At 55.0% G+C, this 12,095-nt stretch overlaps 3 protein-coding genes across 3 annotated transcripts; 2 read left to right on the top strand and 1 right to left on the bottom strand.

Moving 5' to 3' along the window:
• Window positions 1–228: 228 nt before the first annotated feature.
• On the top strand, window positions 229–3,164 carry HRG_11883 (PIF1-like helicase domain-containing protein; the record flags this gene model as incomplete). The annotated part of the gene is made up of 4 exons (XM_044870353.1): window positions 229–563; window positions 638–1,226; window positions 1,548–1,666; window positions 1,718–3,164. The coding sequence occupies 4 exons, from the start codon at window positions 229–231 to the stop codon at window positions 3,162–3,164; spliced, it is 2,490 nt and encodes an 829-aa protein (XP_044714563.1).
• An 868-nt stretch (window positions 3,165–4,032) lies between these two features.
• Window positions 4,033–4,772, bottom strand: HRG_11884 (uncharacterized protein; the record flags this gene model as incomplete). The annotated part of the gene is made up of 2 exons (XM_044870354.1): window positions 4,033–4,603; window positions 4,717–4,772. The coding sequence occupies 2 exons, from the start codon at window positions 4,770–4,772 to the stop codon at window positions 4,033–4,035; spliced, it is 627 nt and encodes a 208-aa protein (XP_044714564.1).
• Window positions 4,773–6,283: 1,511 nt separating this feature from the next.
• On the top strand, window positions 6,284–9,752 carry HRG_11885 (PIF1 protein; the record flags this gene model as incomplete). Its single annotated transcript, XM_044870355.1, has 6 exons — window positions 6,284–7,110; window positions 7,462–7,661; window positions 7,823–8,913; window positions 9,035–9,153; window positions 9,207–9,234; window positions 9,357–9,752. 6 exons carry the CDS (start codon window positions 6,284–6,286, stop codon window positions 9,750–9,752), a joined length of 2,661 nt encoding a protein of 886 aa, XP_044714565.1.
• Between the last annotated feature and the right edge of the window lie 2,343 nt (window positions 9,753–12,095).

Raw genomic sequence — 12,095 nt, forward strand, 5'->3', positions numbered from 1 at the left:
CGAGGACCGACTGAAGAGAGCCGAGGCGGAGATGCGGGAGACAAGGACCACGTCGGACCCTGACATATCGGTCTTGCTTCGCGAGCTGTCGATTTTGGCCACGCACAGCCGCTCTCGAACGAATCCCGTTTGCTTATGCGGAGGAAGATACAAGCTGTTAACATTTGGGCCGGTATGCCTGCAGTTTGGATTACCATCAGTCCCAACGACATTAATAATCCGATAAAGATGAAGCTTGCCATTCATAGGCTGCACGATTATGACTCTGCAAAGGAGCTTTTGGCCGATCTCCGTGAAAAGTACGACAGAATCGCCCTCAGCACCATGGATCCGGTCAGCTCGGCCATCTTCTTCCACCGAGAAATATCCCTATTCTTTGACAAATACGTGAATACAGGCCGGGAATCGATCTTTGGGAAGATTAGCCACTACTACGCCACGGTGGAGACGAATGAGCGAGGCAGCCTCCACTTGCATGGACTCCTCTGGCTGGAGGGCAACATGCGGTTACCGAACCTGATGGACGACATGGCCAATCCGCGGAAGAAGCATACCGTGCCCAGGTGATCCGGTATGTGGACTCTGTCTTTCATGAGTGTTTAGACGAAGATGCCGGAAAAGCCGTGCGACAACAGAGGAAGCCCATCGATCCCGTGGAGGAGGTCATGACCAGCACCTCGGCTCTCACTGCGGCCTTCGAAGACGAATCCAACTTCATCGCGTACTGTTGCCAAGTGCACTCCCACACGTACACCTGCCTCAAGTATTCTCTGAAGGGTGTCATCGAACAGGGGGCAGATCAACAGAGACGGACAGCCTGCCGCTTCAAGGCACCGTGGAAGATCGTCGAGGAGACAGGGTTCACAGAGGATGGTCTGCTTCAGATCCGGCGCAATCACCCGCTCGTCAACCGGTATAACAAGTCATTGGCGGTCGGCCTTCGCCACAATCACGACGTCTCGATGATCTTGACCAAAACCAAGGGCCTGGCCATGGTGTACTACATCACGAACTACGCCACCAAACTGGATACGCCGATGTGGAGGCGCATTGCTCTCGCCACCGAGGTTGCCCGCCAACTCCGCGAAGCCGGTCGTCCGACGTCTCGCGCACCAGATCCCGCCCTGCCCGACAACAGGCAGCAGGCAGTGTTGAACGAGAGCCGTCAATTCCTGATGAGAACGGCAAATCGGATCTTCTCCGAGCGACAACTCTCGGCCGTAGAGGTCTGTTACCACCTCCTTGGATATGATACCGACTTTACCAACGTGCCGCATTGGTCTTTCCTGAACCTGACGGCGCTCTATTGGGCAATCTTTCGGCTATGGTCACATCTCCGCCATCAGGCCGGCGAGCTGACGGACGCTGAACAGCCCGCGGAGACAATCCGTCTGAGGCAAGGAGGGCGAACCTTCTATACCTAGACGCGTATGCGTACCGGGGCCATGTTCTACGAGACTTATGCCTGTATGACTACATGTCAATGATTCATTTGGTGCGTCGAAAGGTCGGAGTGAAGACGACTCTCATATTTTCTCGATGGCCAGGATTCCGACTGTGACGACTGGATCCAAAAGCTTCGACGGCCCGACCAGTACGCCATCCCGATCTTCCAAGGATACATCAGCGACGACCATGAGGACGATCACCCAGTCTATATTAAGCGGTACGCTCTAAACCCCGGCACCGTTTTGGCTCTATCTGATAGCCCGTGCAGAAATTCGGTCCTACACTTGGCGCTATTCGTCCCTTGGGAGAAGTTTATTTCTGAGAGCCAAGGCGACATAACCGACATATGGACGACGCATCGATCGGGGCTTTGTCCCCGCCTCCGTTTCCATGTCTCCAACATTGGTCTTTTGAGAAAATCTGCCGAAGACGCGCGCAAGGACGCGAAGCTCTGGGCCAGTCGGTCGGAGGGCGACGACACAATTGACGTCGAGTACCCACTTGACGACGGCCGCGATGAAGAAGAGCCTCCAGCGCTGGCTCATCGTCAGGCCTACAAAGCTCTGCTCCAGATTTTGCGAAATGCCGTGCAGGATACGGACGCCACAAAAGACTCACCCGTCCTTGGAGGTCTAATACACGATCTGTGCGAAGAGAACCCGGCTGAAGAAGAGCAACCTTTCGTCCAACGTCAAGAGGATCTGTACCGGAATATGCCCGATGATCAAGGTGACGCCTTGTGTCAATTCCCCATATCTCGAGACGATGTCCAAGCAGCGGCCAAGGCCCAACAACTATTGCATCTTCGGATGCTGGACGATATTGAGGGTGGTTCTCAGGGCACCGTACTATCCACGAATGGCGCCGACATTGACGATACCCTTGCTCGCTACGGCGATATGGAGTCCGCCGCTGCGCTCCCGGGCAGTGACCTCAATGAACAAGGGCCTCGGATGCTTGTCGACGTCAGTCCGGCAACTAGCTTCGCGGAGATTGGACACACCGCCGCGGCCAGCTTTACACTGAACTATCTACAGACCATGGCCCTTCAACTCGTTTGCCTGTTTCTGGACAAGTATACTGCCAACCCGGACTCAGCCGGTCAGCATCTTCAATACACCGGCGGGCCAGGTGGCACGGGAAAGTCGAGGATTATCGATGCCCTGAAGGGCGTGTTCGCGGCGAGGAACCAGCCGCATCTTCTGCAGATAACCGGCACGTCGGGCAGTTCGGCGGCCCATATTGGCGGCACGACCATCCACTCGGCCTGTGGGTTAGATTCCCATCGCGATCCAAACAAACCGCCTCCCCCCTTCTCGGAGGCGAAGAAGTGGATCTGGAAACAGAAGCTGGTACTCGTGATTGACGAGGTCAGCATGCTGGGAGGAGCCACTCTGCACAACGTCAGTCGTCACCTGCAGGCACTCCGTGACTGTCCGGACGAACCGTTTGGCGGCATGCCCGTCGTCCTACTGATGGGAGACTTCTACCAGTTCGCCCCCGTGCGGGAAACAAGCCTACTGATCATCAGACCGCCGGACCGAACAGAGACCCCCCTGCGACAGGCGACCATCTCTCACCACAGCGGCTGCAGATTGTGGCATCTGTTCAAAACCGTGGTGCTCCTCGAAGACCAAGTCCGCGCACGCAACGATCCCCAACCCGTGCACTCCTGGATCGAGTTCGTAACGGGCGCCAGACCCATCAAGATCTGAGCTTGCTCAACGCCAACATTGTAGGACGCTCCCAAATCACCTTCCACGATGGTTTGCGTGCTATAACGCCACTGAACTGCACCCGGTGGGCCCTCAACATGGAAGCTGTTGTGGGCTGGGCGCGCTTCAACAAGCGGCACATCCGTATCTTTGTCTCGACTCACACCTGGCGTAGCGGCGCGCTTTCTCCAGACATCGTAGCGCGAACCGTCGGACAAGGCGACGACTCTGCCTGCAAAGTCCCCGGCGTCTTCTTCTACGCCCAGGGCATGCCCGTGGTTGTGAACAAGAACATCTACACTGGCCTGAAGGTTGTGAATGGGGCCGACTTTACCGCCGTGGACGTGATAATCGATCCCAATCACCCGGGATACTGCTTGGCCGATGACGTGACCATCCACTTCGGGCCACCACTCGGCATTCTTCTGCAGTCCGAGGAGACGAAAGCCTTGGCGATACCGTCCTCCCTGTGGGGACGGTACTCATCCGCCCCATGTCACATATACTTGACTCGACTAACTCTCACTTCAAGTTCTTGTCCGCAAGATGCACGCGACGTGGACTGCCCGTTGTACCAGCGTTCGTTCTCACTGATTACAAAGCCCAGGGTAAAACGTTCGTCGAAGTACTGTTGGAGCTGCGTGGAAATCGTGTGATCAATGGTGAACCCTCCAAGTGCGATTTTACGAGCCTCTACGTCCAACTGTCCAGGTGCACCTCGCTTCGGGGCATCGCTTCTTGGTCCCGTGAGGTACCATGATTTCATTGGCAATGGGCTGGATCAGGCCATACTTGATGGAATGCAGAGACTCAAGAACTTGGCCGCAGAAACGAGACGGTTATACGAGGACCATAGTTTCGAAAATAGCTATCCCTTCACCGCCGACCAAGCATGGCTGCTGACATGTCCATCATATGCGACTTCATCCTCTGCTTTACCCTGCTCCATCGCGGCCATCATTTGCCTCATCCCCGTCCCGCTTGTCCCGCCCGGAGCTCGACCGTACACGGACTCAGCAAACATCCGAAGCTGCATCGGGAATCGGGAATCCCCATAATGCTCGATGATGTCGCTCTTTTCCACCGCGCTTCGTAGGTCGTGCCATTGCGATGGGGTCATACCGAGTGTCTCGCACTCTTTCTTCTTCTTTGCATCCCACCACGGCGGCAGTAACGCGGGACAACGCTCGACGCGCTCCAGGAAGCGCTTGAAGCCACGCAGCCCATTGGCGGCACCACCATATATGCTATCCGCGTCTGCTTCGCCTTCAATGTTGTACATATCCTCAACGCGCAGTCGGTAGGCGTCGATCAGCAGCCCGTAGACATCTCTTTCCGATCGATCATGCAGCCAAGTGCGATTTTCAAGACGCGTGAAGGGGCGGATGACGCCCTGTTCCAACCCTTCGGAGGCGATAACTTTGCCGTTGTAGGCCCATCTTGAAACGATGTCGTGGCGTCGGCCTGTTTGCCACAAACCTTCTTATGGACCTTCCAGTCTGCCTTCTGGCAATCCCTGGAGCAGTACGGCGTTGTGGAACATTTCGCGCACCTCTTGAGGGCGACTTCAGGCGGCGACTTCTTGCAGCTATTGCACTCGAGGGCCATGATGACCTAATTCCGATGACCAAATCGTTGAAGAATTGCTTTCTGAAAAAGACCGCATAATTGAAGCTCATTTTATGCCGCAGGGAGGGCTAGCTTAGGCTTAAACGGGTAAGGTGCTGCAGCCGCACTACCACCAGACTTGTTGTGCCTTTCCAAAAACCAACCCGAATGCTCGCGCTTTGACTACGCCCAACTCTCGTCCCGTTCCTCAAGGCATTGGCGGACCCTGGAAGGGGCCGGTCTCCTGTTCCTCAAGGCATTGGCGGACCCTGGAAGGGCCGGTCTCCTGTATGCCGCCCGTGCCCTCCAGCCACTCTTCACCGCCACCTGTACTGTCCCCACCAACTTCCTGTTCTTGTTGCCCGCTCCGGGCCCACTCCCGGGGTCCCGGGAGGCCCTCCCGGCCGGCGGGGCAAAGGTCTTGACCTTGACCTAATCGCTCCGCCAACTCTCCTTTCTCGTAGCAATTGTTCACAGCCATCCCCGTGCACCATGCCGCGAGAACATCCAGTCAAAATCTCACCTGAGGAGGTTCGCCGCACTTTGGGTGATCTTGAATCGCAGAGATCCCAGCAGCGCCGTTCCTATCAGCGACCTTCACCGCTTATTAGGGTTCCCCACGACGAGATCCTCCGCGTCTTGCACGATATGGACCGCCAGCGCGCTGAAGAACGAAGCCGCCACCGTGAAGCTCAATTCCAATATACCGCACACACGCAGCAGCCGAACAACCCATCCCCGAGACGACCCCGAGAAGAGCAAGCGCCCTCCACTCCACCCCCAACGCAGCCAAAACACTTCCCTACAAGACACACGCAGCCGCCAGCGACTGCATCACCGAGACGACCAGAGGGCAAGCACCCCCACTCCACCACCCACGCAGCTAAGGCGCTCCTCCAAAGACACACGCAGCCGCCGGCCGCTCCATCACCGAAACGACACAGAGAAGAGGAGACACCACTCCCCCCCACGCAGCCAAAGCGCTCCTTTAAAAGTCACATGCAGACGCCAGCCTCTCCATCCCCGAGTCGATCCAGAGCGGAACAATCGCTTCGCCCTTCATCGCTCACGCGGACGGGGCGCTTCCCCACGAGGCCCGGGCCTACGCGAGAAACCGTTCAACTCCAGCGAGACTCTGTCAAGTCTACCTTACATCACTATGACGCCTGTTTCCGCTCTAAAGAGCAGGCATCGTCAACAAGATCCTGGTGCAACGAAGTTCCACTTGCCCTTCAGGTAGCAGCTCCTAGATCGTTCTACCAGGCGTTTACGGATGAGAGGACGTTGCCGATTTCTCACTGCGTCTTCTGCTATAGAAAGGCCCCACCTTGCGAGCTCTCAACCATGCAGTGGAGGAGTCGATTGTCACCTCCCTGCTGCAGGCGACCAGGACCATCCAGAAGTGTGACGCTTGCCTTCCGCCGCACGAGCGCGCGGGAGTTGACGTATGCCGCGAGTGTCGCGCCAGCTTCGACGGTGGACGGCTGCCTAAAGCCTGCTCGGTCAACAATATGGCCATCGGTTGCGAACATCGGTACCCTGGCGAGCTTGATGACCTCTCTCCCGTTGAGGAGAGACTCATTGCCTTGCATGCGCCCTTTGGCTATATCACCAAGTTCACAGTCGACAACAAGACCTGTTCGGGAATTAGCTACCGCAAGCACGTGAAAGGACATATCGTCGTCTTTCCGAACAAGGTGGACGATCTTGTGGCCACGGTTCTTCCCCATCCCTTACTGCAGGCCATTGAGAACATCCACGTCTCTTGGAGCGGTTCGGCTAAGCCTGGCTCCGCAGACGTCAGACACCTGCTTCAGGTGCGCAGATCTCGAGTGGCAGCTGCCCTGGCATGGCTGCAGAGGAACAACCCGCTTTACGAGGATATCGCGATCAACCAAGCAGAGATAGACGGCTGGCAGTATGCCGACGGCTCCAGTGTTCCGACTCTCATCATGGACCGCATGCGAAGAGAGGAACCGTCGACCGTTGAGAAGACACAAACGGACCACATAGTCCCGGATACTGATCGAGGCTTGGAGGAAAGTAGCTTCAGAAGTATCGATGATCTCGTGAACTCGATCGATCCTCCTTTCGACGCTGAATCTTGCGATTTCGACCGTACTCTGTCGACTGACCAGACTCAACCCTTCCCTGGTGACCCGGCGACTCCTGTCCCCGACTCGGCTGCCGTCGGCCTGGAAGTTGACACCGTCTGTGAGACGTCGACGTCCGGCATGTTTCCTCTCGATGGACCGGCTGCCTTCGCGGAGACCGATAAACTGTCGTTTCTGGCCGACATCGTCAACACCAATCCGGACCGACATGGCATCTCTGTGCCGTGCGTTATGCAGGTCCAGACTACGGGAGACCAGCCGTTCGTCCGAGTGGAGCGTGGTGCGGATTTTGCAGACAACCTGCACGAAGATTTCTTCCCTCGAACATTTCCGAAGCTTTTTCCGTGGGGAAGGGGCGGCCCGAAATCGAAGGGCGACTCGAGTCATAGCCGACAAAGCGACACTCCCGACCATCGTCCGAATCACTCTCCAGTACTGGACCAGATACGTATTGCAACGGCATGGTGGCCGATTCGCCGCCCATCCTGTCTTTTGTTTCTTGGTATTCAACACCTCCTTCGCTCCTCCAACCGCCGCATCAGCATGGTCCGTGTCGCTAAAGATTCCTTCCACAGACTTGAGCAAGCCTATGCGAACTTGACCGAGGACCGGCTGAAGAGGGCCGAGGCGGAGATGCGGGAGACAAGGACAACGTCGGACCCCGACATATCGGTCTTGCTTCGCGAGCTGTCGATCTTTGGCTATGCACAGCCGCTCTCGAACGAATCCCGTTTACTTATGCGGAGGAAGATACAAGCTCTAGACATCCGCGCCGGTATGCCTGCAATCTGGATTACTATCAGTCCTAACGACATTAATAATCCGGTAAAGATGAAGCTTGCCATTCATAGGCTCCACGATTATGAGTCTGCAAAGGAACTTTTGGCCGATCTCCATGAAAAGTACGACAGAATCGCCTCAGCACCATGGATCCAGTTAGCTCGGCCATCTTCTTCCATCGGGAAGTATCCTTATTCTTTGAAAAGTACGTCAATGCGGGCCAGGAGTCGGTATTCGGGAAGATTAGCCACTACTACGCCACGGTGGAAACGAACGAGCGAGGCAGCCTCCACTTGCATGGACTTCTCTGGCTGGACGGCAACATGCGGTTACCGAACCTGATAGGCGACATGGCCAATCCCGCGGAAGAAGCATATCGTGCCCAGGTGATCCGATACGTAGACTCCGTCTTTCATGAGTGTCTAGATGAAGATGCCGGGAAAGCCGTGCGACAGGAGAGGAAGCCCATCCACCCCGTGGAGGAGGTCATGGCTAGCACCTCGGCTCTCACTGCGGCCTTCGACGACGAATCCAACTTCATCGCGTACTGTTGCCAAGTGCACTCCCACACGTACACCTGCCTCAAGTATTCTCTCAAGGATCGTCGAACAGGTACAGATCCACAGAGACGGACAGCCTGCCGCTTCAAAGCACCTTGGAAAATCGTCGACGAGACGGGGTTCACAGAGGACGGCCTGCTTCAGATCCGGCGCAACCACCCACTCGTCAATCGGTATAACAAGTCATTGGCGGTCGGCCTTCGCCATAATCACGACGTCTCGATGATCTTGACCAAAACCAAGGGCCTGGCCATGGTGTACTACATCACGAACTACGCCACCAAACTGGAAACGCCGATGTGGAAACGCATTGCTCTTGCCGCCGAGGTTGCCCGCCAACTTCGCGAAGCCGGTGGTACGAGGCTTCGCACGCCAGGTCCCACCCTGCCCGACGACAGGCAGCAGGTAGTTTTGAATGAAAGCCGTCAGTTCCTGATGAGAACGGCAAATCGGATCTTCTCCGAGCGACAACTCTCGGCTGTGGAGGTCTGTTACCATCTACTTGGATATGACACCGACTTTACCAACGTGCCGCATTGGTCTTTCCTGAACCTGACGGCGCTCTACTGGACAATCTTTCGGCTATGGGCGCATCTCCGCCATCAGGCCGGCGAGCTCACGGACGCCGAACAGCCCCGGAGACCATCCTCTGAGGCAAGGAGGGCGAACCCTTCTATGCCTAGATGTGTACGCCTACCGCGGTCATGTTCTACAAGACTTATGCCTGTATGACTACATGTCAATGGTTCACTTGGTGCGTCGAAATGGTCCGAGTGAAGATGAGTCTCGCATTTTTCTCGATGGGCAGGGCTCCGACCGTGACGGCTGGATGCAAAAGCTTCGACGGCCCGACCAGTACGCCGTCCCGATCTTCCAAGGATACATCAGCGACGACCATGAGGACGATCACCCAGTGTATGTTAAGCGGTACGCTCTAACCCCCCGGCACCATTTTTGGCTCCGTCTGACTACCTGTGCAGAAATTCTGTCCTACATTTGGCGTTATTCGTCCCTTGGGAAAACTTCATTTCTGAGAGCCAAGGCGATATAACCAGCATATGGACGAGGCATCGAGCGGGGCTTTGTCCTCGCCTCCGTTTCCATGTCTCCAATATTTGTCTTTGAGAAAGTCTGCCGAGGATGCGCGCAAGGACGCGAAGCTCTGGGCCAGTCGATCGGAGGGCGACGACACAATTGACGTCGAGTACCCACTTGACGCTGGCCGCTGCGAAGAGGAGCCTCCAGCGATGGCTCATCGTCAGGCCTACAAAGCTCTACTCCAGATTTTGCGAAATGCCGTGCAGGATACAGACGCCACGAAAGACTCACCCGTCCTTGGAGGTTTAATACGCGATCTGTGCGAAGAGAACCCGGCTGAAGAGGAGCAACCTTTGTGCAACGTCAGGAGGATTTGTACCGGAATATACCCCATGATCAAGGTGACGCCTTGTGCCAATTTCCAATATCTCGAGACGATGTCCAGGCAGCGGCCAAGGCCCAACAACTATTGCATCTTCGGATGCTAGACGACATTGAGGGTGGTTCTCAGGGGACCATCCTTTCCACGGACGGCGCCGACATCGACGATACCCTAGCTCGCTCAGTGATCGGAATGGTCCGGTATGAGTTGGTATTGGTATGGTAAATACCGCCAAGACCTGGTATGGTTTGACAAAAACTTGATACCATGGTATTACCGGTATACCGAATCATACCAGTAACGCTAAAAATAAGCTCAGGTAAGAGGCTCACTGCGGAGAATGACCAGGCAGAATCCGAGCGGCGATGATTCCAGTGTCATCTGTAGGGCTTATTGACCAGTTTTCTGCCAGTTTATCTACTCCATTCAATCATGAATACCATCATCCTCACAATAAGTTATCGACCTGGCTACCTTGGTCAGGTCGATCCGGCACCGAACGGATGCTTTTCGTCTTTGCTGCCGGGTAGCTATCCCAGGAAGGCACGAAGGTAAGGCTAGTGTTAGTGCGTATTAGAAAGTACTTCTCATTGCACCCAGTTTTATGAGTTCTTCCATGTAGGACGGAGCATGACCTAACGTATCACTGGCCAGACTTGTCAATCGCGTCGTCGGAGGGACAGGAAAAGCTTAAATGATCCTTTCAGGGACAGGAAAGCTTAAATGATCCTTTCAATCGAATTACTTCCGTGATGTTGGAGCCCGAAAATTTTTACGTTAGGCTAGTTGGACGATGGACCAAGATCGAATGATCGAAAGCCACCATAGTGACCATACCTTAACTGGTGTATGTCATGATCATGGAATCTCCAGCGCCAACCTCGCCATCTTCGTTTACGACAAGTTCAGCATCAATCCGCTCCAGATCTCCTGCATCGTGTCCCGCGCCACACTTTTCCGCTACGACGCCATCGTCTAATTCTGTCCGTTATCCTGAGCCTCCGGACGAATTCGTACAAGACCATGTCACGTACCTGCGTCGCGCGACGACGACGAAGAAGGCAGCTCGTCTCGGCTCGTTCGCATGTGTGGAAGTACGGTCTTCATTACATCCGAGACAGTGACAAGAAAGAGGTATACTACTGTCACGAATGTGCGATCGGAAAGTATAAGCAAGAGTTATTTGTGATCAATGGCACGTCGGGAGTGAGAAATCATCTCGAACAGAGGCACCAGATTGATCCACAAAGCGGCCTGAGGAAACGCGGTGCGACACGGGCGTCTGTATTGGAGCAACAGAAAAGCGCAGCTGCTAGTAGCAATTTTTTCTGGAAAGATACCGTTGAGAGGTTCAAAGAGCTTTTGATTCGTTGGGTTGTGTACTGCCATATTGCTTTCTTCCAGTTGGAGAACCAGTACTTCCGAGAGCTACTCTTCTTTCTGAACCCTGCTCTACTTAATCACCTCCCAAAGGCTGCGAAAACAATTCGAGGTTGGGTTATGGATGCGTTCCTGTCGAAGAAGCAACAGCTGAAAGAGGACCTCCAGCGGTCGCGGAGTAGAATCTCCATCTCCTTCGACCTCTGGACCTCGCCAAACCCGTACGCAATCCTGGGTGTCGTCGCCATGTGGATTGACGCCACCGGCAAGCGACGAAGTACCGTCCTGGGCATGCGACGCGTTCATGGCGAGCACAGTGGCGAGAATCTTGGGTCGACCGTTCTCGAATTATTGACGGAATATGACATTGGCGGAGATCAGATTGGATACTTCATGCTGGACAATGCTTCATCCAATGATACCGCTGTTGAGTTTATACTCAAGGAGCTCTGCCCATGGATGAAGCCGCAACAGCGTCGCCATCGCCGACTGCGCTGCTTGGGTCACATTGTCAACCTCTGCTGCCAGGCGTTTCTCATGGGTCGAAATTGTGAGAAGCATTTGGCGAAGCTTGAAAAGCACCACCAGCGCGGAGATTACGTGAAGGTAGAGGAGCTGTGGAAGAAGTTTGGATGTTTAGGCCGGCTCCATAACCTTGTGCGGTACATCCGGCTTACTCCTCAAAGGCGGGAGGAGTTTGCAGCAATTATTATCGGCGGCCATCTCTCCGAATTCGATGGGCTCGAGCTTATCCAGAACAACTCCACACGCTGGAATTCGTGGTTTCATTCGATCACACGAGCGTTAAATGTTCGAGAACGTTTGGAAATCTTCTCAGCTCGTCATGTACCAGGAGAGGGTCTCAAGGGATTTCGAACTTCAAACTAGATGGACAGCACTGGTTCGAGCTTGAAAAGATCGAGCTCGCACTAAAAGACTTCTTCGCGGCAACTATGCTTGCTGAAGGAAACAAGACATCCTCGCTGACTGGTTTTCGACTTTGGACTGTCTTCTCCGCGAGATCAACGAGACGAAGGTGTGACGGTACAAGTGCACGAACAAGGTCGGG

Source organism: Hirsutella rhossiliensis, assembly GCF_020360975.1.
Source record: "Hirsutella rhossiliensis strain HR02 chromosome Unknown scaffold00025, whole genome shotgun sequence".
Lineage (NCBI taxonomy): Eukaryota > Fungi > Ascomycota > Sordariomycetes > Hypocreales > Ophiocordycipitaceae > Hirsutella > Hirsutella rhossiliensis.